A 27995-nucleotide genomic window follows, 5' to 3' on the forward strand; every position below is an offset into this window, starting at 1 on the left:
TATAACACATATAGTTTCAGAGATGTACACTGTGTATTTAGCAGTTTAATGAATTGTGCAAGTATAATATGAAATAATAATGATAAAAATATCTAAGTTATTCCAGTATATCTATAACACATATAGTTTCAGAGATGTACACTGTGTATTTAGCAGTTTAATGAATTGTGCAAGTCGATCGATGAATTCGTGTTCGTAATGTTTGCTTACCTATGCATACTCTCAACGCGAGAGGCACTCTTCTTCTTCGAGTCATCTCCACCGTTCGTTAGACCTCCTCGCAGAATCTGCAAATGAAAATTACAATTAGATTTGCACGTACTCGCAAATGATTTGCTCTCGGTTTTTCGTTCTGTATTATTTGTTCAAGCAATTGGAGACAACATGCTTATTTTGAATAATTTTTTGGATAAAAAATTTTTTTTTTTTTTGAAGCTACGATTACATTACCTGTGTATTCGCATAATTATTATAATTCCCATTTGTGTGATATACGCAGAAATGATTTGACCATCTTTTTAGTTTCAGATCATTCTTTATTAAGAAGTTTATATTGAAATGATTTATTCAGTTGCTCAGTTTTTTTTTAACAATTTCCATTGCTCTTAGAGTTTTTAATTTACCATTGTTTCTTGTTTCTTTTTAATCGTGAATGTTTAAATTTTGAATGCAATGTCAATTAAATTTATTTTAATTTTTACGTGCAAACCAGTTACCATTTCACTTTGAACTTTTAAAATGAGGCTACATATGAACCTCTCGTTTAACAAGTGAAAAATGAATTTACTATGAAAACAGTAAGTATCGAGAATATTTATTTGATATTAACGAAAGACAAAAACCAATTTTTGCACTGATGAGCAAATAATGGCACTCAGTTACTCGTTACCTTAATTAATTCACTATTGAAAGAAATGTTGCTTTCTTTTCAAGTTATATTATCGTCGTCTCACTTTGTTTCCTTACAATAAACCCATCGTGACGTTTCTTAATTTATTGCAAAGTATTACACGAAAGTCCAATTTTCACAACGTTGAGAAAAATTGTACTCGAGTTGCTCGTCAATCAAGGTGCTAACTTATGTAGCTAAACTTCAACCTTATGAAACAAAGAAACTACGATGCTTGAATTCAACCTTCGACATTCACTTTTCATCGAAATTTTTCTCTCTCTCGAAATGAAATTTTAAACGTTCGTGTGAATAACGAGTGATGTAGCGACTCGCGGGATGAAACTTGAAGGGTAAAATCTGACTGGGAAGAGATCAGAGACGAGGCGAATTTTTTACGCGGTTTCCGTGAAAATCGTCCGTGAAATGGAAAAAAAAAAGAAGAAGAAGAAGAACAAAATAGTTGCGGTGGAATGCTATACGCTGGAAGTAAAATTCGAGTGAAACTTTTATCTCGTGCCTCGTCCGTGGAAATTCCAACGTTTCTAAAGAGACTCCCGCGGGGAAAGTGGTCACAGTATAAGCGGTGGTTTTGTTTTTTTTTTTTTTTTTTGCGGTTGAAAAAGAGAGAAAAAACGAAAGAAAACGCGAGCTCTTTGGACGACGGCCAGCGATGAAATCCGAGGCACTTTAAAAATCTCTTCGGACACGACGACTCGTAGTTTGAAATCCTTGATAAAGTAGACTTCCGCGGATTTTTACCGCGAACTTATATTTTTCAGCGCGCATTAGGAAAGATAGGATTTCGATGGAAAGTTGTTTCACGTATTATGAAACTGTGCTTTGAGTATTTCACGGTTTTTTTTCTATATTGTATGTAGTATATCCAGTTTTGTCAATTTCAAGTTTCGTATGAATCCATAAATCCTAAAGTTTCAAAGAGGTTTTTGTACTTCGATGACAATTTTAGTTTCAATATCTTACAAGTATAATATTTTTTTGTCCAATTCCATTTATTTTGTTGCAAACATATTTCCGTGATTCTACGGAAAACGTCGCATGTCGCTAGCTCTTTTTATTAGAAACATCTCCCTCGGTTTTTCTTTCTTTTGAAACCTATGAAATTTATTCTCGTGCATGTTCTCGCTGTGGATAAAGAAATCTTTTACAATTCTACGATTCAGTCAACGCACAAATTGTAGACCGTAAATTGTAAAACTTTGTGAAAACTTTTCCTCGCCATCCACAGACTTTTCAACTCTGGTAATTTTTATCAACTCCACTCCAGAGATACGACTTAACCTAACTTGAATCTAAACATACTATTGCATTGCTCTCGCTTATATTACTTAACCTAATTTGAACCTAATTTAAACCTAGTGGACAAGTCTATTCATTACTCTCGCTTGTATAACCTAAACTTACCTAACCTATTATTGAACCTAACTTAAACTTAATCTATTTTTCTTTTTTTTTCAGAGATCTTCAAAGGACAACTGGCTCCTCTGGAGGAGAAAAATCAAATCTAAACCTCTGCACATTGGAGAGTTCAGGGAAACTTAAACTTAACCTGTTTTCTCTTTTTTTTTTTTTTTTTTCGTTTAAAAGCTTATCTTCTCTGGGCGGGGAAAAATCAGATAAGTTTAGGAATAACCTAAACTTACATAACCTAACTTAAACTTAATCTATTTCTTTTTTCGTGGAGATCTTCAAAGAATAACTAGCTCCTCTGAGGGGAGAAATTAGATAGTGTTGGGTTTTTACCGACTAAAACTTCCTAGAAGTAACCTAACTTCTGCACATTGGGCAGTTCAGAGAAACTTAAACTTAACCTATTTTTTTTTTTTTTTTCTTTTTCGTGAAGGAAATCTCCAAAAGCTTAGCTCTTCTAGGCGGGGAGAAATCAGGTAAGTTTAGGAATAACCTAACTTAAACTTAACCTATTTCTTTTTTTGTGGAGGAGATCTTCAAAGAACAACTAGCTCCTCTGAAGGGAGAAATCAGATAGTGTTGGATTTTTACCGACTAAAACTTTCTAGAGGTAACCTAACCTCTGCACATTGGGCAGTTCAGGGAAACTTAAACCTAACCTAAACCTAACCTAGACTTGGGTTTACTAGTGTATCACTCTCGTCTATATTGCTTTTCCATCAAGCGGAACAACAACTGAAGCGATAGTTACAACGTAGAAGAACGTTTGCCAGACGTGTTCGTTCGGACAGAAGGAACATCTTTGGGAATCTGTTGTTGTTCCTTTGAAAACAAAGCTTCGAGCAAAATGTCAGAGGGGAAAGAGAACGAACGCGGATAACGTGTGACCTGGTTCGCGACACGATTCTTCACCTCGCCGCGCTGGCTTTAATTCTGCGAGGTAAAAGTTGACGGGACAAAACTGCGGAACGTTGTGTCCAACGTTTCTGGCGATCATCACGCGTTTGATGAGCTTTTCCAGCCGGTGTAATGATTCTTACTTCACATTACCCCGGCGCAATACATTGACAAAAGCTATTATATTGAACGAGGCTACAGACTCTCTTCGTATTCGGTAACGTTAATGAATCACAGAGATTGGAATCGAGTTGCTAGAGTTCTCGAGCAGAAGAACAGCCTCGGGGCGGTGCCGATCAGGCAGGAAATGTACTGTCGAATGCGAGAAGAAGACCTTCGGGATGTACAAGATGCGCAGGAATGTTTAATTGGATTCTACGCTCTTTTCTCCTTTCTCTTTGAATCTTCGAGATTGGCGGAGTTGCAGGGAAGTTTGTAAGTCACTGACTCTTGCTCTTTTCAAGGCACATTCAAACCCAGAGATCAAAGAAGAACTTTTTCATTAAAAAAAAAAAAAAAAAAAAAAATTACTCGAATGTATAAAAAAAAGAAGTCTTTCTGGAATTTTTTTAGACTATGACGTTCACGTAGAACAGACATTTTAGAATCTGCATAATAAAAGTTTGATTGGAAGTTGAGGAAGCTGTTCTAGAACATTTAATTAGAAATCGATTTTCATGTTAATTAAAAACAGTTCCACATTAAGCAATCTATAATTGAATTTTACATGGCATGGGTATTTATTCCAAATAAAACTGGAAAATTACTCGTTGTATCGTGGATGATTTTTTAATAGAGATTGATATTAATGTAAAAGTATTACAAATATGTTTTATTTTTTTATTTTAATAGCATTATTTCTGATTCTTTGAATTTTGTAAAGATTTCACAGTGTTTTAAGAATTTTGGCATTTTTAAATGGCTTTAAATTTCCTGTCTTCGGTATTAAAACTTTTAGATTTTAGAACAAAATGTTTCCATTTGCGTTTATTGTAACGATGAGAAATTTCAGTTATATACTCTCTACTGTTTTCAGCAAAAATACTGCTTTCACAGTAGGTTAACTGAACTAAGATTAGTTTCAAGATTATGAATGGACAATTTGTTCGTTTGTTCCATTGAATCTCACTATAATAGATAAATCGATTAGATCGTTCGTTTCGAGAGAAACTGGACTACTTGTTTCGTAAGTCTTCATTCTCTTATTTCTCCTGGTTCGTTGTGCCACTTGACATTAGACACTCGTCTTGATACCAGAGCTTGCTCTAACACCGAACACGGTCATTTTAACTTTTCTCTCCCACCCTTTTTCTCTCCCTCATTATTTTTTCGTACTCTTGGCCAGCAAGAGGTTCGCGAGAATTTTACGGTAAATGAGTTCTTTATAGCTTTGTGGAAATACGATATATTACTCTGAAATTTAACAATAGAAATTTCTTGATGAATGTATTACATAAAATTGATTGAAACGACATTATTTTTAATTGTGTTGTATTTTAGATGATTGTTATATGTATGTAATTAATTAAAATTAAAATATCAACACTTTAGTAATATAATAACAGTTGTAAGAAACATTTTGAAATTTTACCAATCACGTAGCACGAGTCACGACTGTCGATGATGATTTTGGTAAAATTTGGAAACAACTTGAAAATATATTTATGGTGGACGAGTAAACAGTCAAACAATGTAAGTTATCATTCTCGAAAAGGTGATGTATTTTGAAGTACAATTTCCAAAATAACAACGTTTTTTATAAAAAAACATTGATTGGAATTACTTTTCCTGATTTTGTAATTGGTAAACTGCAAATGACAGTACTTGCATACTACCGTAAGCGAATGAGGCGTATTACTATACACACGAGCAGTTTCTTTGCCCTCACCGACCCGCATTTGTCGTCCCACGCACGAGATCATCGCTAATTAAGAATTTGCGAATTTCAGTCACGTCCAACGATAAAGACACTGTATTTTTAAAAACAGAACGGGGGAGAAAAGAAATGAGATCTCACTCAATTATACCTGCTCAGCAGCTACTTAATAGAGAACACGAATGTATCATTAATGATTACATTACGAAATTAGTATAAAATATCACTATCCCGGGAAAAAATTTTCAGCTTGTAAAATGGTCGCGATATTTTCTAAATTACTAAAAATTGCCATTCTAAATTTTATGGAAATTATCGAAGTTATTGTTGTTCCAATTCTAATAATTTATTATTATAATGTTGTTACATGTTATGATTATTCTGTGTCTCATTCATTATTCCTAACGTAATGAAGATTGTAAAAATTATTATTCGAATTGTGATAAATTTATAAAAATGATTATTTAATTGTAAAGGTTATTATTGCAATCGTTAATCGTTAGTCTTAATTTGTAGAAGCTACTTGTTGTTATAAGCTCAAAATGATGGGCAGAATTGTTCCATCGTAAATTTATAAAAGATCGCACAATTTCAAAATTCGTGGAATTATTGCCTCTTCATTTCGTAATTTCATTTGCGGTTTCTTTGTTCGAAAAAGATTACTTGGATAGAAGAGAGAGAATCTTCAGTTTCGACCGTTTCGCACACTCAATTCTGATTCAAGGTCTATTGAATATTAAATCCTATTTGTTCTTGTAATTATACCAATAGAATACTGGCTTCGAGCAAAATGCTTAATTAGATTTTACATTCTTTTCTATACAGGCTCGCTAAATTTAATTCTTGACAACATATTTATGTTCAAAATTCAGCAAATTTCTCGCAGTCAATATCGATTAACTGACTCTTACCCTTCAGAAGGTATATTCAAGCCAAATATTAATTTGGTCTGAATATAGTAGAATTATATAAAATGCTCTTACTTATATAAAATAGTATAATTATACAGTATAATATAATATTACAAGGTATTTTAAATATAAATATATATAGTATATAAATAAATATAGTATAGTATAATATTATATTACATAAAATTAACTTCAGTTCTCTCAATTTTGTGATTATGATAAATCCAGAAAAATAGAATCAACAAAGGTGTAAACTTTTTCATTTTTATATCTTTTTTACTTCATTTTTCACTTTGTATTTTATTGCTATATTTAATATTATTTTCTACATATCGTGTTTAATGGAATAAGGATTTTAAAAGATCTTATAATTAAAGTTTATTCATCGCAAATCGAGCAATAATCTTCATGATATAAATACAATAATTTCATAATAAATCCTACAATACTTATCGTAATATCACGAACATTTCAGCTTTTTCAAATTTCATAGCTGAAAGGCTTAATCCTTCTAAATTAATAATCCTCGAAATTTCTTTGCCTAACTTATTGAAAAAACTAACTAACGGTGACGTAAAAAAAAACCGATTAAAAAGACTTGCAAATGAAATTTTTAGTATAATATTGATACAGTTCGAATTGTGTGTTAAATTATAAATATCCAATATTTATATTATATATTTTATATTATATTATTTTTATATTTATTTTATATTTATATTTATTAATAATATTTTTTAATATTATAAACAATCAAACAAATCACATTTTTGAAATACGACGAATGCAATAAACGTACTTCTAATCACCATCATTAGAATAGTGCAAGAGTATAATGATATCAATGTAACATCTCTAATTATCGTAAACTCCGAAGCACTGATTTTCGTTACTGAGATTACTTAGATCTCACTTCGCTGCAATACACAAGTGAACATTTATCTATTAATTTTATCGTATCAAATACTTCGCACGAGTTTCTTTTCTTTCGATCGCCATCAACCGAAACCTCCGGCGACCACCTTTCACACTTCTTTCTTCCGATCGGAAGTTCTCAGTCATTTCCTCCATGCCTGGAATTCTCATTTTAGCGGCGTGTCCGATATTTTTCACTGGACAGGACTTCCCGGCTGGATAGATAACGGCTTTATGACACAGACGCCGAGAACTAGCCTATTTTCGAGGAAAACGTTAATCAATACCTTGTGCTATAGAAGACCGCTCGAGAGCCAGATGTCAGGGCCTAGGAACGGCTTTATGGTCGCGGGATATCAGCATTTCTCCGGGTAGTACTAGACGAACGACTGGGATTGGCGTTTGCACCCTTCCCAACGATGGGCCTGTCACAAACCCTTGAAAGCGATTCGTGAACATTCACGAATTCTGAAGCCCGTTTCCCCTTTGACCTGGCCACCTCGCGACGTTAAGTCAAACTCGTTTGTTCTAGGACAGCAGTACCCCGAGGATACGCGAAAATAATACTGATAAAGGCGGAAGACGTCAAAGTACGACGCGTTTTAACCACTTGCGTTGGCAACTGGTTCGCGCGGACCGTAACGAGTGACCGAGCCGTACACAATAATTCGTCGCTTTCTTCTTCTTTTGAACTCGTCGGTGATATGATATCACTGGATAGAAATTATTAAGAAGTAACCAACTTATCATTCGTTTTGCCTGGGTTTAAATATACTTAAAGCTGAGAAAATATTGCAATTTTGGGACAAAAAGGTTCTCGACGTGCGTGACTCGTCATTCCAGCGCAAGAGGTTGAATATATAAACGCAAAAACACAGAGAGAGTTAGTATAGTGTTAGTATAGAGTTACTATAGAGTTAATATAGAGTTACTATAAAGTTACTATAGAGTTAGTATAGAGTTACTATAGAGTTAGTATAGAGTTAGTATAGAGTTACTATAGAGTTAGTATAGAGTTACTATAGAGTTAGTATAGAATTACTATAGAGTTAGTATAGAGTTACTATAGAGTTAGTATAGAGTTACTATAGAGTTAGTATAGAGTTAGTATAGAATTACTATAGAATTAGTATAGTATTAGTATAGCATAAGTATAGAATTATTATAGAATTACTATAGAGTTAGTATAGAGTAAGTATAATGTTGCTATAGAGTTAGTATAGCGTAGTATAAGTATAGAAATTTACTAAGGACTTATGCTATTTCAATATTTTGTTTTTCTTTGAATCTTGTATTAGGCTTGATCTAGTATTTTAAGAAATTGAAATAAACTGTATGTAAAATGCGACATAAAAAGTGAACGCATGCAAGGTGTCAGAAGGTTAATTTGAGTTGTTTGAGTCGAAAATGAGAAAATTATAAATATATAGATCGAAACGAAGCGACAAAATTAAATTAAATATCACATACTTCATTGGTAAAATTAAAAAAAAAAAAAAAAACGTACATTCCAAGACAGAGCATTGCAAAAATTAAGCAAAATGAGAATTGAATATAATTGCAATGGTATGTAATTAAGGACCAGTTAATTAGAGTACATTCGCAGACGGTGAATGCAACGGGAGCACATGTATAGACGAATGCATGTGTTGGAAGCTTTTGTGCTGTCCGTGTCGTTTATAACCGATGACACGATACTAAATGGAATGTGAATCATTTGACATTTGTCAATGTATTCTCTTGTTTTCTCTTTGTTTTTTTATTTGACCGGATTTTGCGTTTCTTTTTGTAACTGCGTAGAAACGAAAAATTAATTTCCGACTTTTTATATATATATACATGATTCAGATAATTCTCTGCTACGTTAATATATAAATACATATATAAAATATAAAATATATATACATATATAATATAAAATATAAAATATATATACATATATAATATAAAATATAAAATATATATATATATATTAATATATAAATATATATATACATGATTCAGATAATTCTCTGCTACGTTAATAATTTTAGTATATAATATTTTTGTTATCGGTGATAACAGAAATTCAATATATTTTTCTATGATTTGAAGTTCGTTTACATTTAAACAATTTATACAATCTCAATAATTACATGTCTTTTGTCGTACCATTTTCTTCTTTTTCGATAAAATTTTAGTTAATTCTCGGCTGTATTTTTTTTTATTATACAATTTCTTATACAATTTAAATAATTTTCTATTCTTTCAATGATTCTAGTAATCAATCCTGTTGTAGCAACAATTATGTCAAATTAAGAATTTCCATTAATTCTCAACTGTTTCAATCTCGATTTCTTATTTAATTTAGATAATCTTAATGATTCCGTATTTCCGTTGTAATCTCTACTAATTTTTTTAATTGCATTCTTTTAGAATTTTAATTTCTTTTATAATTCAAATAACTTTCTTCCAATTTTAACGGTATTTTTGTCTTATACGATTCTCAGCAAGCTTTCCACATTTCATTTTAATAATTCCAGTAACAACTAACAAAAACTTCGTCAATCATCTTCCTGAAATTGCCAATCTTTGCAATTTTCATCGAGGCTCTCTCGTTCTGCGAAAATTTCTGCCTCGTTTCCTTTCTCTTTCTCGCTCCCGATCGTGTTCCTGCTGCCGTACGAGAACTATTCAAGTACACACAAGTACACAAACCACATCCTCAATAATACCCTCGTAGGAATCATTTGTGTGGATGGTCGTTCAAAGGAGGTCGACCTCAAGAAGACATGTCAATTAAATTAATACACGGTTGGAACGGCCCCGGGGAACGAGCTCTCGTTTCTTCGCCCGACGTTCTCTCTTCACGGAGAGAATTTTATTTGCCTTCCTCTTCATCTGACAAACAAGATCACTTTTCGTACGAGCACATTTCTTCGTCATTACGTACGTATAATATTTCACACAATTTGTGCACCCGTGCGCGGGTTCATTGTCAAATTGCTCGATCATGCGACGTTTGAAAAAGTAACACAGGCTTAATTTCGAATTGCCGTTCAATGCTTTCGTTTCGTTCGTGACGAACTTCAATAAACAATTTTAATAAATAATTTTAACAATAACAATAAATAATTTTCGAAACGAATGATCGACGTAATTTTTCGGTCATTTGTTTCTGCTCGAGTTATTACGGATAGACTATAGACCTTTCTGCAAATTCACATCTTCGCGAAATATAATTTGGAAAATTGGACTCGAACTCGTTCCGACAAAGTATTACAATGTGTTGTGTATTCTGGATGTCTTTTGGACATTTCTGTCCATTAATGCATTTTTAAATCGTGTACAAATTCGTGATTTAATTATTGAAAATTTAATTATTGTTCGTTCGTCTTTTTTACAATTTAATTACTTATGTGATTGTATTGCATTACGTACATACGTATTATAATTATATACGTAAATACGTCTTATTATGAATTTTCTGTCCTGATTGTCATTATGTATGAATAAATAAACGTGTCGTTTCTTTAAATAATAAAATAATTCTACAGCCGTCTGAAACCTGAGATTCTTTCTTACGTTCTTATATTTTTAATGAAACAATTGAACGTCGTATACTTGTTCAACATTAAACAACACAAATTAGACTCAATCGTCCAAATAACTCATTCACTTGTATTTTATATTACAATAAAATTTTAATTAGAATAAATTATAGTACAGCATTTTAATTACAGACAAAACGTTGTAATTTCAATTATAATATTAAAATTTAATATATTGTATAATATTTTATACATTTTAATGTAGTAAAATTTTAATTTCGATGAATTGCAAAATTTTAATTATAATATAACCTAGAATGCTAGAATACTTTGAGTAGCAATTGAAAATTGCATGTTAGCAAAAAGCAAATTTTCTAATTTTTAAATCCCATCTTCTCACGTTTGTGATAATTCGAAATAAAAATCCGTGGTCTGTCAATCTTACGAAATAATATTTCTCGAACATGTATATGTATATATCCATTAAATTTAATTCCATCGCATTGTGGTTACAGCTCTGGAAACGAGTTTTCTCCACAACGCCGGCCATATTTTCGAGGAAAAGGTAGCGATTCGACGATTGCAGTTGCTATCCAGCGAACTTTTTTCATTTCAGTCGCGCAACAGCAGTCATTGTATCGGATAACGGTTCAATCGTCGGTGCTTGCGAGAACCCTCGACTTAGAGCAGCAGCGCGCTAAAAAGCCGCATTTTCTGCCTCCGCCCTTTCACTTTCGCGTTCTCTTTGTCCCCCTGTTGATTGGATTGCTCTTCTCGCGCGATGATCATCTCTGGAAAAAGCCATCGCACTCCTGAGCAATCAGCGTGAGCGATCGGAGTTAGCTGCAGCAACGATTATGTGTAAAAATCAGAAGAAGGAAAGAAAAATACGAGTCTCCATGTTTTAACGTCTTTCGATAGCTATTTCGATGTCTCGTTATCGCATCGTTCTGAAATTGAAACGGGGGAATGTCGATTTTAACAAATTTCGAGTACGTCGTCGCTGCGAATAAAAATTTCGGAAATTTTATACTGACTTTAATTTTATACTGACGCGTGAGAGGTCATTGCATTTTTTTTTCTTGATAAATTAATAAATTATTATTTTCTAAAAAGTAAATAAAATCACGCGCGTGTACTCGAGATTAATATTGTTGAAATTTTAATTTTATTCTAATAACTACTTTCATTGGTTCGCTAAAGCATTGAAGCTATCAAACAATTTATTTATAAAAATTGTAATTTTGAACTGACAGTTAACAACTTTTTCCTTTCACAGATAAATAAACGAAGGATAAAGTATGAAAATATTAAACTTTAACAGATTTCGAGTACGTCATCGCTGCGAATAAAAATTTCGGGAATTTTACTTTAATTTTATACTGACGTGTGAGAGGTCATTGCATTTTTTTTTTTTTTCTTGATAAATTAATACATTATTATTTTCTAGAAAGTAAATAAAATCGAGCGCGTGTCTTGAAATATAACCTAACCTAAGGCAACGTGTAACTGACTCGAGATCAGATTAATATTGTTGAAATTTTAATTTTAATCTAATAATTACTTTCGTCTACTCACTCATTTACTAAAGCATTATAGCTATCAAACGATTTATTTATAAAAATTATAATTTTGACAACCTTTTCCTTTTATAGATAAATAAACGAAAGATCAAGTATGAAAATATTAAACTTAAAACATGAGACGGTTCGTAATACTGAAGCATCACACGCGAAATACAAAATTACTCGAAACACGAGTGTATGAAAAACATTTGCAGCATCGAAGTAATAAATTGCCCAAAGCACGACGATATTAATTACAAAAAAAAAAGAAAATACCAAAATAACATAATTACGAAAAATCATAATTACGTACAACTTCGGACGAGCAGCCACGTTTCGTTGAAGACCATTGAAAGAATGCTCGAAGGTAGTCGTAACGTTCGATTGAAATTTTCCTCGAGTTATCTTTCATATTTACTCGCCGCGATTTGTTTCCCATTTGCGCGAAAAAGTTGCCATTTATATTCATGAAACGGCGACGCGTCCAGCATAAAAGCGAATTAAAACGAGAGATCAGAGATACAAAATGAGAGAAGCGCTGTATATTTATACCCGGGCTTTCAGTTCGTTCGAAAAAATATTTTCATGTCTTTGTTTCGGGCACGTTCTCATCTCGAATAAAATGAAAAACGGACAACTCGAAACAATGAATTATCCCAGCCAATTTATTATTATTATCGTCAATGAGAATAACGGGGCGGAGAGGCAATTCTCATTTGGTTTTGACGACAATTCAGACGAATCAGTCGAGGTAGATTCTCACCTCTTGCGCTGAGAGCTGGTTCGCGCGGACCGTAACGAGTGACCGGGCCGTATACAATAAATCGTCGCTTTCTTTCACTTCTGAACTCGTCGGTACGATATCACTGGATTGAAACTATTAAGAAGTAATAAACTTATCATTCGTTTTGCCTGGGTTGCATTTTAAACGTACGTAAAACTGAGGAAATGTTGCAATTCGGGGCAAAAAGTTCTCGACGTGCGTGGCACGTCATTCCAGCGCAAGAGATTAATTATTCAAATGAAATAGGATACACTGGATAGGTGAAAACAAGTAGATCGAAAATTTTTGCATCGTTATTGTCATAACTCATTATTCGAAATTAGGCGTTCTACTTTCGGTATGTAGTCATTTGTGAAAACAATATTTATTGTCACGAAAATATTCAAAAAAAAAAAAAAAAATTGTGCGAATGCTTCTTTGATTCACTGATAAATTTATTCGTAAAGAATTGCTTCCACTTGATTGGCTTGCTGAATCCTCCACTTCGTACTACTATTCTTTTACCCTCTGTTCTCGAACAAAATTCGGCTTCTGTCTGCCGACGAACGAGCAGAATTTTTCGAAACGAAAGATTCGAAATTACTACGGAAAATTTCATGGATCCACGGCGCGTGCTGCGCCTCGGATTATTGGCAAATCTGGAAAATTCAGCAGCTCTCGGCGACTGGCAAAATACAAATTAACTGGCTGCGCTTTGAATGGGACACCGATTGGCGAACGAATGGAAAATGCACGGATATCGGTACAGATTCGACTCTGATTTGAATATCGTATCGAGTCGTGCAGAGACGGTGTTTCAATAGGATTCAGATGAAACGTCATTCTTTTGGACGAATTCAACGATGACAATTAAATCTCGATGTGTGTGTATGTATGTGTGTGTAACAGGAGTTATTAACCGGTGTATCGAGAGCTGTGGAGTATAGTGAATGAAGAGACGAATTTTGTGATGCGACACAGGTGATTTGTCAAAATATTAACGGCAATATTCTTTTCATTTGATTGGTTGAAAAATAATAATCGTTGCAAATTGTTCCTTTAATCCTTAAGCAGTGTGTCAAAAATTATATTTTACATTGCTTAGTTTCGATTTTGATTTAGTTACTCAGAAGTCGCTGTCAGAGGAGAAACATAAAATTTAATAATACAAGATGGAATTCAGTGATTTAATTTTTTTACAACGTAATGCAAATTATTATAATCAATCTTCGACCTGGCTCATATCGTTAATAATAAAGATTGCTTTACAATTTGGCATCTTCATTCTTATCTCTTCAACTACACGTAGCTTATCAAAGTTTATGTTTGCAATTTTTCTCAATTAATTTATACTATTAAATTTTATTACTTACTATGAAAAGATTGACGAAATTCAACTGTAAATAATTGTCCATAATTTTGTCAGTGTTCACACTAAAAATTATCCACATGCAATTGCATCAAAAAAATATTTATATTATCATAATTTACGTTCGTTTATTATTCTATTATACTATTTATATTTTATTATTTATTATTATTTATATATCCAATATATTTGATTATAATTATATATTACCATTATTATATATTATAATTCATATTATTATATAATAAATATTATTTATAATATTTATAATGATTATTATTATTTATATTATAATTATTATTATAATTAATATTATATTATTTATATTATAATTATTATTATAATTAATTATTATTTATATTATAATTCATGTTATTATATAATAATATTGTTACAACGAGCCATTATATTTGACTGACGTTAACATTTCTAGAATAAAAAAACCATGACCGTCTCGCAACGTAACAAGACGTCGACGTTAATTTCTGATCAAGCACAATGATCAACTTCGATCGAACGATCGAGAGATACTTGTTAAACCAACAGCGACATAATTGTTACAAACGTGCAGCTGTTCGCGCGCCGAGTCATCGAGCGCACAATTTCTGAAACGTATGTGTCGCCGTGATTGCGCCTCGTTCGTTTTTTCAATGCCGTTTAATTACACGCCTTTCGCGCTCTTCGAGATAATAATACCCGCAGCCACTATTCTCTCTAATCACTCTGCCGCGGGAATTCATCGAACTGGCAGATTTCAGTTCCCATGTTTCATAAATAATGGGCCTCATTGTTCGAAACGTTGCGGAGGAAACCACAATAGTATATTTGCCGCGTACGTAACATAGCGTTTCGATAGCGCGATTAAATAATTTTCATTCAGTTCCTTCACTCCGTGTTCACGAGACGAATCATGCAGAATAGGATTTCTTTTTCTTTTTCATTTCGAGTTAAAAATATCTTGAAATATTCTTGTAATTTTGTATTATTATTTGAGAGACAGACACTCAGAAATTATAATTTACAATTACGGGCGAGAAATTGTTTTACTAAATGATGAAAATTTCGACGAAAAAATCGAATAAATTATAACATCGAGTTCGTTTTTCACATATTTTATTCATATAATTGAAATTATTGAAATTCAAAGGATTCAATCATTTATTGTATATATTTTATTTAGGCTCGAGCATCATTTGAATAACATATTCCGAAAACGATGAATTAATATAATCATGTCGTGATAATCAGATTTGTTGTTTGAAGCAACTCGGCCACAGGAAAAATGATTTTTCTTTAGTTTCTTTCGTTATTTAGTTTTTTTGTTTCTTTTTTTTTTTTTAATTGAACGAAATAACTTTCAACAAACAAATTTTCATTCAAATACTTTCCAGCCAATTGTTTCCACTGGAACAATCGAATTAAGCCACGTAATTTGGAAATCAAATTCGAAAATGATTTGTTTAAATTGATTTGCTCGATTTCGAATTGTTATTTTTCATTTCGTTTTATTTTATCAAATAAAACGCGCCCACAAAGACGTCGCGAAAAAAATCGTTGTAAAATCAAAACGAAATCGCTAGCTCGCGTGATCGTCCTGCATCAGCTAATGGATTAATAACCGTAATGCTTTTTTCTTTTTTTTTTTTTTTTTTTTATACACGTTTTTCCGTAGAAAGTCTCTCGTTCTAATAAACCGGTTTACTTCGATCTCCTTTGAATATACATGTACATACATATACACACACTCTGTCTCTAAGCTTATAATGAACGTAACTATCGTGTCGCGATTTCCCTTCATTCAGTTTTAACACATGATAAACTTAGTGTTACAAATTGCAGGAAGCAAAGTAGGAAACTTCAGCAGTTAACAAGTAGAAGAATTCAGACAGTGGAATCATTCGTTTGTATATTCAAATGAAAATCTGTGCTTTGAATTTGGATAGATCATTGATCGATCGTTCGATCAATAATAAGTTATATCGATCGTTGAATATAAACTGTAAAACTCTGTCGATCGAAGGTCTTACTGACATATTAATTAATTATTAGTTATTAATTAAATTAATTAATTAATCAGTTAATTTTAGTTAGTTAAGTGCTTCTAAGTTTCAAATGAATAACAAAATTGCAACTAAAATTTTTAACCAATAAAGCATGTGATAAAGTTGTAACAATAAAATTAATAAAATTCAATTACTACATCCAAGAACTGTCGACTGCTATTCAGATAAAAATCGATAGTTCCGATTAATAACAGTTAAGTATACTATGTCGCGATTGAAATTAATAATTCAATAGTTGTCCACTATGTTTGAGAGTTTTTGAATGTAAAATGCAAAGCTCCGAGACTCTGAGTGAAAAACTAATGAAACTCAAAACTTGAAGAACTTTGTACAGAAGGAAAATGCAATTTGAAGAATCAAAGAGCATAAATATAACAGATTATACGATGTAACAAACACAGTATAATATAAACTATAAAAATTATAATATATATTATGATATAAATTAATATATGCTATTGTATTAATATAATATACTATTAGTATAATATACTATACTGTACTAATACAAAATACTATTAGTATAATATACTATACTGTACTAATATACTATTAGTATAATATACTATACTGTACTAATACAAAATACTATTAGTATAATATACTATACTGTACTAATATACTATTAGTATAATATACTATACTGTACTAATATACTATTAGTATAATATACTATACTGTACTAATATACTATTAGTATAATATACTATACTACATTAATATTATATATTAATATACTATACTGTACTATTATAATATACTAGTATACTATACTGTACTATTATAATATACTAGTATGCTATACTGTACTATTATAATATACTAGTATGCTATACTGTACTATTATAATATACTAGTATACTATACTGTACTATTATAATATACTAGTATACTATACTGTACTAATATAATATACTAGTATACTATACTGTACTAATATAATATACTAGTATACTATACTGTACTAATAATATACTAGTATACTATACTGTAGTAATATAATATACTAGTATACTATACTATACTAATATAATATACTAGTATACTATACTGTACTAATATAATATACTAGTATACTATACTGTATTAATATTATATACTATTATATTATACTAGTATAATTTATATACTAATATTATTAACTAGTATATATACTAATATAAACTATACAAATTATACAATAAAATATAAACATAAATATAACAAAGAACATAATAGTGACAAATTATGGACGAAAATAAATGTCGAGCACCGTTCAAATAAACCGATGGATCAAGCTGAGAGACGAAAAATAAGGAATAGCGAGGAGGACACGGAAAACAGAGGACAAGAGGAGTGCAGAACGCAAGCGAAAAAGAAAAAGTTTACCATATAAAAGGCGCATTTCCTTTGGAAATCTGCGGACTTTCGCCAGATAGAAAAATTGCTTACAAAGGTTAGAAAGTGGATTGGGCGCGGATGTTTTAGAAGAAGCCGAAGCGACAGACTTTGAGCGAATGAATGAATAATTAAACGACGGGAACGCTCTCGACGGAGAACGTGGAAGATACGAGACGAGCGAACGAGAATCTCTGGAAACGAGGGAGGGATAAAAGCGTTGCGAAAATATTATGCAACGTTGAATCGAGGATACGTAGTACGAGAGAATGTAAATAATAAATAATTGATTTCGTTTTACATTGTCGCGTTTTAATGTGAAATATTTTGTTCTTTAGAGAAGCAGTGTTTTCCAAATTTAGTTCAAAGTGAAATGTTCGATCTTTCGTTTCGAGATATTCTAATTTATTTTGTTTATTTCAGATGTGATACATCTAGTGGAAATTATGATGTATATTCAATAAAATTCCCTGATGTTATTAATGTATCAAATGTTATGAAAATGTATTAAATTATTAGCGTATAAAAATTGTTAAGAGCTGTATATGTATGTGTATAATATGTTTGACGTGATATATTGTAGTACATTATGTTATACATTACGATATATTATATTATGATAATGGATAAAATGTTAATGGAATATTCGAATCTTATGTCATTTTGTAACATTGCAATGAAAAATCTCTTAAAATAACAGTATACTAATACAACAGGATTGCGATACTTGGAATAAAAAAGAAAATGTAATTAAAATACAAGAGATATTATTGATGCTACTGGTTTTCTATAATTAAGAAAATTCAAATACATATTTAAACTATTTTATTTTACGCCTCAGATTATTAACTCTTAAAGGACTGTCATTAAGGACTATTATCGTCGTGTTAGTGCAACATTATAAAATTCTACCACTCAATATTACAACTACTAATATTTTTATCCTTTTTATATCTTCCACTTAGATTTCACAATCGTACGAAATTTTCGAGAAATCAAAGTATCTATTAACTATGACAGACTGTTGTTGGCTACTTCATTTAAAATATTTTTTCTCATAGAAAGAAAAAAAATAAAAATAAATAAATAAGAAGGAGAAAAAAAATTAATAAATTTTGAGAAAGCTCTCGATAAAATTTATCGATGAAAAAGAAAAAGAGAAAAAAACGTGTAAACGTATCTTGAAACTAAAATACTTGTCACGCGAAGTGGATAAGTGAAACTAAAATAATTGTTACGCGGAGTGGATAAGACGCGAGTGAAAATATGTACAATCAAACAGAAAAGAAAGAGAGGGAAAAAAATCAAACTACACCAGAAGAAAATACAGGAGAGATAGCGAATGGTAAGTAGAACGAGAATTGATAAAAATGAAGGTGGCGGAGGGAGGAGAATCGCAAACAGAACGGAAAGAAGCTCGCGACACCCGTGGTGAGCCGAGGATAAAAAGGCGACGCGATACGGCGCGCACGGAAGTTGAATGAAATGGTGGAAGAATGCGGAGATGTATTCGATGTTTTCGAAGGAGAAACGACGGATCGACGTGTCGTGCATATCGATGCACGCCATCTTGGCTATGAATTGGCGGACGCGATTCTCCGAGAGTGAGAGAGAGAGAGAGAGTTAGATTTCTTTCACTGCCTACCACCGCATTGCAAAATGCGATCGTTTCAGTTCGGTTCCGTATCTGTCGATACGCGAATGAAAGGATTTTTCAAAGGATTTCTCGTCACCGCGGCGTGAAAAAGGACGAGAACGCCTTGCAATTTGTATCGGTTGCTCGCGTGTATGGTAACTTGAGAATACCACACGAGTCGTTGAATTATCATATATATATATATATATATATACCAGTCGATTCTTAATACAAATTATAATTAATATCAGTCGATTCTTAATATTAAATATATTAATTGGTATTAATTAAACAGCCGAGTGTTGAACAAACAATATTCGAGTTGAACGTACATGTTATTGACAATTACATGTAATTTCTCACAAGTAAGGCTGCATTTGTAGGAAATTTGAAAATGTAAAAATAGCGTGCACAATGCGCGTGTTAATTGTAATACAAGGGAGTTGTATTAATTACGATAACACGCAGTGGAGACAATTTTCCATTTAGATTCCGTTTTTCTTCGACAATGTTCGTCGAAAAGACGAGAACATTTTTGTCCCAAATTGCAACATTTTCTCAGTTCTATGGACATTTAAATGCAACACGGGCGAAACGAATGACAAGTTGATTACTTCCAGTGATATCATACGGACGAGTTCAAAAGAAGAGAAAAGCGACGAATTATTGTGTACGATTCGTTCGGTCACTCGTTATGGTCCGCGAACCAGTTGCCAACCAACCCTCTGTTTAATCGAACGATTTTGTCCACAATAGAACATTTACACGGCGCAGGTTTTCATTTTTAGTGAAAAAATGACACCTCCGAATACTAATAAATAAAATAATGATAATATAAAATAATGAAAATATAAAATGTAATACAATAAATAAAATATAATAAAATAAAATAAAATAAGAGGTACATTTACGATTGTATTAAAAAAAAAATCATCACAGTAATAATTACATAAAAATATATTACATTTGTTGCAATTATAATTACATTACAAATGTATTATAACATAATTATTTTAAAAATAGTCTCTAGGTAGTTTCCAAATTATAACATAATTATATTAAAAATATTCTCTAGGTAGGTTCCATTTTTCCAGACAATTATATTATAGCTTCTCGAACCGACATCGTCATCCAGTACACGTGCACGAGAGAGTTAACTCGCAACATCGCAGACAATTGAACGAATGTATAATAACTATAACACACGGGTTATAGTCATCGCGAGGCGCTGAGGGCACGGTACCATATTCTCCTCGAATCGCGGAAATTTCACCTCCATTCTCCTCCACTTTCGCTGTCTTCCTTCTCACCACGATTCCCTCTTTCTCACTTTTACTCCCCGGGCTTCACGATCTTCCTCATTATTCCACTCCACTTCCTTTTCTTCATCCTCTTTCTCTCTCTCGCGCTTCTTCGCAGGCGGTGCCGCGCCGACTTCCTTAATTTGCATGCTAATAGAGACGCAGGCGAATCGCGGATAATTAAAGGCCCATTGTTGCGGGGCAAACTCGCGCGACCGTGTAAATTCACCTGCATTCCCTCCTCCAGCACACTTTCGATCCTCGAAGCTCGTAAATATTTCACGATTTCTGTTCGATCGATCGCCGAATCGATCGCACGTGGCAGACTGCCGATTATACATACGTTTTCAACCACTCGCGCTGGCAACTGATTGCGGACCGTAACGAGTGACCGAATACGAACAATTCGTCGCTTTCTCTTTGAGCTCGTCGTTTACGATGTCACTGGGACAGAAATTACTGAGATGTAATAAATTTATTATCTGTTTTGGCTGAGTTATACTGAAATATACTTAAAACTGAGGAAATTTTGCAATTTTGGGACAAAAAAATACTCTATACTTCTCCTTCGAGAATTGGAAACTTTTGATTTCTGATATTCAGGATATCTGTTTCTTTCGTTTTGCAGACTTTAGTTTTTTTTCAGGTATAATCATTTATCATCGATCGATCCATCGTCTCGAGGAAAGCTCACTGCTTCGAGAAATAATTTCCTGACGCGATATAAGAATATTTTAAATATTTTTCTCTCCCCCGTTTCGATGAGTCGTTGTATCTTTTTCGTTTCGTACACGTGTTTCATTATTAAATAGCTTTAAAATTAAAATTACGCTCTTTATGTTTCAATGTTTACCGATTTGCGCGCAGTTAGGCACAAATTTTCGTAATCTTGGTGTTCAAATTTTTCCCACTCGAACGGTAAAACGTTACGCGATAGCGCTGCAAAAGTACAATAAACCGTTGCTTCGGGTAATAAATCATCCTAGAAAAATCAGTATCGTTGCATCACGCGATCCCTAATGATGAAGCTACCTAACAGCGATGAAACGTTCGGATAAAATTTTCAACGTCCGTGGCTTCAACACTCCGGAAGCCTGAGAGGCAGTAACAAGCACACGGACCCGCAGGCCGTAAAAAAAGTAAGAAAAAAAAGAAAGAACGATTCTTTATCCCCTATAAAGTGAAAAATACCAAGGAAGAAGAGAGGAAATTTTACTGTTTCCACCGGGAGACGAAATTATCTCGTCATATCCTACCGTCTCGCGTTCAGTTAGGCGAAACTACTCTGTGCGCACAGCTTCCTAATAAACCTTCCTCCATAAAACAAAGGGAAAAGGGAAAAAACGAAGTATTTCCTCCTCTCTTATGTATATATACAAGTTACTTCTGACACGTATCGTGAAATAGATAATAGGATAATAGAATTCCAGAAATGACGAATTAGATGATATTTTTTTTTAGTTGAAATAATCTTTATTATTTAATTAAGTTTAGGTAATTTCATTGATTTAATATTTTATTTGGTAATTTATTTATTTTGTTTAGTCTGCGCCTGAGTAAATTTTTGTTCAAATAATTATATAATCCTAATATAATATATATTATATAATTATAATAGTATATTATAACATAATATACATTATACAATTATAATAGTATATTATAATATAATATATATTATATAATTATATAATTATAATAGTATTAGTATAGTAATTGAACATTAACATTGTTAATAAATTAACATAATAATAAATAATAATATTAATTAGTAAATTAATAATTAGTTAATAATAATATTGATATTAATACTATTACACATTCTTAAATATCAACATTGTTAATAGATTAATGTAACAATATGTTGTTTATAATTTAGTGTAACAATATATTTACTCTTCCTCTATGCAACAGAATCTATTTTCAAAATTATTTTATTCGATGGCCAAATGAAGTAACATAAGGAAAAATCATCTCCTTGCTCGAATGAAAGAGTCTTTTTATTTGAAATAAAATTGAATCAAATCGGACGATGTGTCTTTCGAAATATTTTCGAAAATGATGAATCGAACAATATATTATCTCCGTCCAACCACATAATTTAATTTAATTTATAATTATGAGTTTAATCATATAATGTACGAATCTTATTATATTATGTGACATTATTGTTATTGAAATTATATTATCGTGTATACAATATTATTTTAATTGAACGTGCAAATTATTTGTCTATCGAATAGACTTCTGCTTCAATTTGTATTCGAATAAATTTTCGTTCGTCAAACACTTTCTGGTTCTCAACATCGTCAAACATCAAAATATCTACCATAAGTCTCTGACAATCTTACATATGTCAGATTATTTATCATTTTGTTTGTCAATAATTATTTTTCATTTTACGCCAAATGAAATACCGTCGTGAAAACACTTGTGACACACTCTCGTCTCTTTTTACGATTTTTTCGAGCAAGTTGCTCGAGAGGGGCGATAAAAATACAATATATGGAACGTCGTAAACTCGCGAAACACGCCACACTTCCACCTACCCTGTGCTAGTCGAAGATCAACGGCTCGTGACCACCTGTTCTACAATGGTGTCCCACTGTTGCGTCGGTGGCAGACCAGAAGCCGCAGTTGTTCGCTGGGCATGGTGTTTCTCGCCGGATACGGGATGCGGCTACATGCTCCACTAATTTCCCTTCCAGCGTCTTTTACCATCGGCCGCGGTCTTTTCAAACTACCGATAATACAGCAAAGCGCAGTGAGGAAAATAATCGTTATATTAAATTTATTTAATTTAGGTGAAATTTAAATTAATATTAATAGTAATAATAATATTAATAATAAATTATTATATTAAAATATATTAAAATTAAATAACAGGCTAGGATCAGATAGCCTATTACAGTAATTTATGAATAAAATTTCTATAATTAAATTGAAGCACTATATGGTGGCCTTTTAATCTTTTTACGGAAATTTGTTATTTAACTCGATGATCCACGATGAGATTTACTTTAAATTATATTTGTGTATTGTTATTAAAATTTAGAAATAAAAATTAATTACAGGCAAGATAGATTATTTTATAAAATAATATTTTAAATGAAAATGATAGTATATATTTAAGAACAAATGAATTGTGAAAAATTTAATTTTTAGGTAATTGATTTTAATATTAATTTGAAAGAGGATTTAATAGTAAGTTAAATTATTTTAATTGAATAATGTGCATTTTTTATATATTATATTATATTATTATATATTATATATTATATTATTATTATATTATTATGTATTATATTTTTTATAGATAGTAGCTTAAACTAAATCAATTGCTCCATTATTAAATCCATCAATTTATTTCATTTTATTCCGTCGTACACAAACGAGATTCACTCGTTACTTTTTCTCACTTATCTATAAACATAGTATTTCAATTTAATTGAATGTTAAATTGTCGACAATATTTTCGTTTTATGATTTCTGTAACATTTCGTTTGAATGTTACACAAAATACAAAATATTGAGTCGAGGCTAATCATAATGAAAGAAACGAGAACAGTGAACAATGGAATCTCGATTTAATTAATTGATTTTATACAGAATGAGTATTGAATTTAACGTGCGTTAATTAGACGACTTAGTCAACTAAAAAATGCTGCACGCTAATTGATCACAGTTTACGCCAATAAAATAATAATCCTAAACGCAATAAAAAGATACATAAATAAAACGATAGACAAGTATATTATTATAATAATAAAATAATAATAATAAAAAGTAATAAATAATAACAATAATAAAGATTCCGTGTCCTTATCTATTATAAAAAGTGATAATATTCTGAACACCTTTCGTTGTTGTTGTTAGGCGAGGGAAACAAAATTCACAGCAAAAGTTGAACAGTTATTTTATAACACCGTGGTACCGAAGGAGTATGAAATTAAAACTTGCACGTGGGAGAATTCCCTTTCACCAAGGAATACAAACACAGCGTGAACGGGAAGTGAGGCTACAAAATTCGATGAATCATGCGCAATCATAAGCAATCGCTAGGTTAGACAGCCGTGTTTAATGATGCGTTTACAGTGGAATGTAATTTGCAATATGAGGACAGTCGAATGTGTTATTCAATAGAGAGAGATCATGCGAGCTGCCAAGTAATTATTTCTCAATAATTAATTAACATACACACGTTTTCATCGCGATACAAATATGACAAAATAATTTTTAATTTTGTGTTTAATTTTAATCTTGCGATTATATGATTCGTAATCGTAATACACAATTTTTCATTGATCCACTTCGTTTATTTATTAATCTGAATACAATGAAACATAGTTATTACAATACTTGAACAATTCTAAGGAAGCTGAACAAATATTCTAATTATTTGTCACATCTTCGGCGAAAAGTTTTCCATCGAAAATGTCCAAAGATATATCGAAACCTTCGAGTACAAGTGTACCGTTGAATTTGTTATAAATAACTACACGGGAATGGAAAATTAATTTCAATTTCATCCGCGAACGCGAAAGATTTCAGATGCCTTTGACTTTTTTCACATCGATACTTGCGTTTGATTGAAAAACTTCTCGCCAAGGAGTATAATAAATTCTCTTAATACTGGTTTATATAGGAAACTTTCTGTTCCTGACTGCGATTTTTAGTCGACGATGAGGCAAAGTTGAAAAATATAATAAATATAAAATTTAAAATAATATAAAAATATTCTAGTAAGAAGAAAACAAATTTCCGCTTAGGTTCTGTTTCTCCAATGTTACGCCTAAAGAATTCTCATTGTCAGTCAGATTATCGACCATCTTTCTCATTGTTCTCGAGCCAGATTCAATCCTCCTTACATTAATCCAAAATTTTATCCTTCTTATAACGAGAAGGAAAATCCGCGAAGAACGTGGAAGGGCAGAATTCTAGGGAAACGTCGGCGCAAAAACGGGTTTGCTGGAAGTCCGTGACTCGATCCAATTACAAGTCGTCCCGGGGACAACGGGAGTCGAGAAATTGGCCTGAAATTTTGATACGCCTTTTCGCCCGGTGAGACAGACCGGAAGAATCGACAAAGGCGTTCGTTTAAAAATTGCAAGAGGGGCCCCGTGAACTGTTCGTCTGGCACAATGCGTTATTGTGAAGGCCGATCCGCGAAGAAGCCGAACAACGGTAAAGTTCAAGGAGGGGAGGAAACCGTACTCACTCGGCCAGCAAAACGAAAGGCAATCGAGTACCAGAGACCACCGGCTACGACTTCCGACTTCCTAGATATAAATTCTCCTGACAACTCGTTTTTTCCATCTGAAAAGCCCCCTGTTTCCTTTCCTCGTCCTTTTTTAAATTATTTCTATCGTTTATGGTCGCGCCAACCACTCGTAATTGTGACTTGTTGTCACAATTTATTATTTAATTTAAGACCAAGTCGCTTATTATTTATTATCATTTATTCTCGGCAGGAAAATAGAAGAACCGACATATCTAACCGCTTATGTTAGAGAATCGTACGCCACATTGCGAGTAATTTAGCGTGTAAAGTTTTGTAAAAAAGCATTTGAACCTTATTATTATTAATTGATAATTAATCTATAATTGAACTTTATCATTATTGATTAATAATTATTTAAAGTTTGAACTAAATTTATATTTTAAATGTATATTAAATTTATATTGTTAGATTGAATTTATATTTCAAGTTTAATCTAAATTGGCAGTTTAAAAAATTGGAAAATATATCAGACGCTAGATGTCATGGTTGGCAATAACCACCAACAACCTTGCACGATTAACAGGCAGATGATACAATCGATTGCAGCTTAACTCGCTGCGTAATCGATCGTCCTTGTTACTAGTGCAAGAGCAGGCTTCGCAATAGCTTCGAAATAAAAGCTACCGGCGAGGACCGTGGAGAAATAGTTGATTAATGTCGTTTACATGGATTCGTTGTGATGCAATTGGTCGCGTCGTCGCGGTGAAAAAGCCGATTATGCACGTCACTTGTACATCGATCTTCTTTCTCACGCGATTGTTGTGCAACTCGCTGTAAGAACAATGAATTTGTAACGTAATGAAAAGCGTTTGCCCTGATGCGATTAAATCAAACCGTTACGACACGATTGGTGGCACGGTTTTGAAATACAGTTTCAAAAATTGCCAACAGACACTCGCTCTACAGTAGGAGTAATATAACATTCGAATAAATAATGCTCTGTTTGAAAAACATTGGCTTCACTGTTTTGATAAATTTTCGAAAATTTCAAATCGGAATTTCGAAAACTTTGAAATTTCGCCTTGTCTGCAAACATGGGACTGTTTATTTGGTTCCCAGTGTTTATTTACATTTTTTTGATTGTTTATTACGGTTTCCAACGTTTATTTACATTTTTTTGACGTCAACACACTTTGTTTTCAAAAATTTTCGAAAATTTCAAATCGGAATTTCGAAAACTTTGAATTTTCGCTTTGTTTGCAAACATGGGTCTGTTTATTTTGGTTCCCAGTGTTTATTTACATTTTTTTGATTGTTTATTATGGTTGCCAACGTTTATTTACATTTTTTTGATGTCAACACACTTTGTTTTCAAAAATTTTCGAAAATTTCAGATCGGACTTTCGAAACTTTGAAATTTCGCCTTGTTTGCAAACATGGGTCTGTTTATTTTGATTCCCAGTGTTTATTTACATTTTTTTGATTGTTTATTATGTTTTCCAATGTTTATTTACATTTTCTTGATGTCAACACACTTTGTTTTGGAAAATTTTCGTAAATTTCAGATCGGAATTTCGAAAATTTTAAAATTACGCTTTGTTTGCAAACATTGGTCTGTTTATTTTGGTTCCCAGTATTTATTTACATTTTTTTGATTGTTTATTATGGTTTCGAATGTTTATTTACATTATTTGATATCAACACACTTTGTTTTCAAAAATTTTCGAAAATTTCAAATCGGAATTTCGAAAACTTTGAAATTTCGCTTTGTCTGCAAACATGGGACTGTTTATTTTGGTTCCCAGTGTTTATTTACATTTTTTTGATTGTTTATGATAGTTTCCAATGTTTATTTACATTTTTTTGATGTCAACACACTTTGTTTTGGAAAATTTTCGTAAATTTCAGATCGGAATTTCGAAAACTTTGAAATTTCGCATGGTTTGCTAACATTGGTCTGTTTATTTTGGTTCCCAGTGTTTATTTACATTTTTTTGATTGTTTATTATGGTTTCCAATGTTCATTTACATTTTTTGATGTCAACAAACTTTGTTTTGGAAAATTTTGGAAAATTTCAGATCGGAATTTCGAAAACTTTGAAATTTCGCACTGTTTGCAAACATTGGTTTGTTTATTTTGGTTCCCAGTATTTATTTACATTTTTTTGACTGTCTATTATGGTTTCCAACGTTCATTTACATTTTTTTGATGTCAACACACTTTGTTTTCAATAATTTTCGAAAATTTCAA

General features: G+C 32.0%; 1 protein-coding gene across 4 annotated transcripts in view; it reads right to left on the reverse strand.

Moving 5' to 3' along the window:
* LOC122529427 (serine-rich adhesin for platelets) overlaps window positions 1-27995 on the reverse strand; it is a 107714-nt gene that overhangs the window by 36202 nt on the left and 43517 nt on the right. For all 4 annotated transcript variants that reach the window (XM_043655563.1, XM_043655564.1, XM_043655561.1 and 1 more), the window contains one exon: window positions 211-287. In XM_043655563.1, coding sequence (XP_043511498.1) covers window positions 211-256 — 46 coding nt within the window. In that variant the 5' untranslated portion in view covers window positions 257-287. The remainder of the gene's footprint in view (window positions 1-210; window positions 288-27995) is intronic.

Source organism: Frieseomelitta varia, unplaced genomic scaffold, assembly GCF_011392965.1.
Source record: "Frieseomelitta varia isolate USP_RPSP 00005682 unplaced genomic scaffold, Fvar_1.2 scaffold_285, whole genome shotgun sequence".
Lineage (NCBI taxonomy): Eukaryota > Metazoa > Arthropoda > Insecta > Hymenoptera > Apidae > Frieseomelitta > Frieseomelitta varia.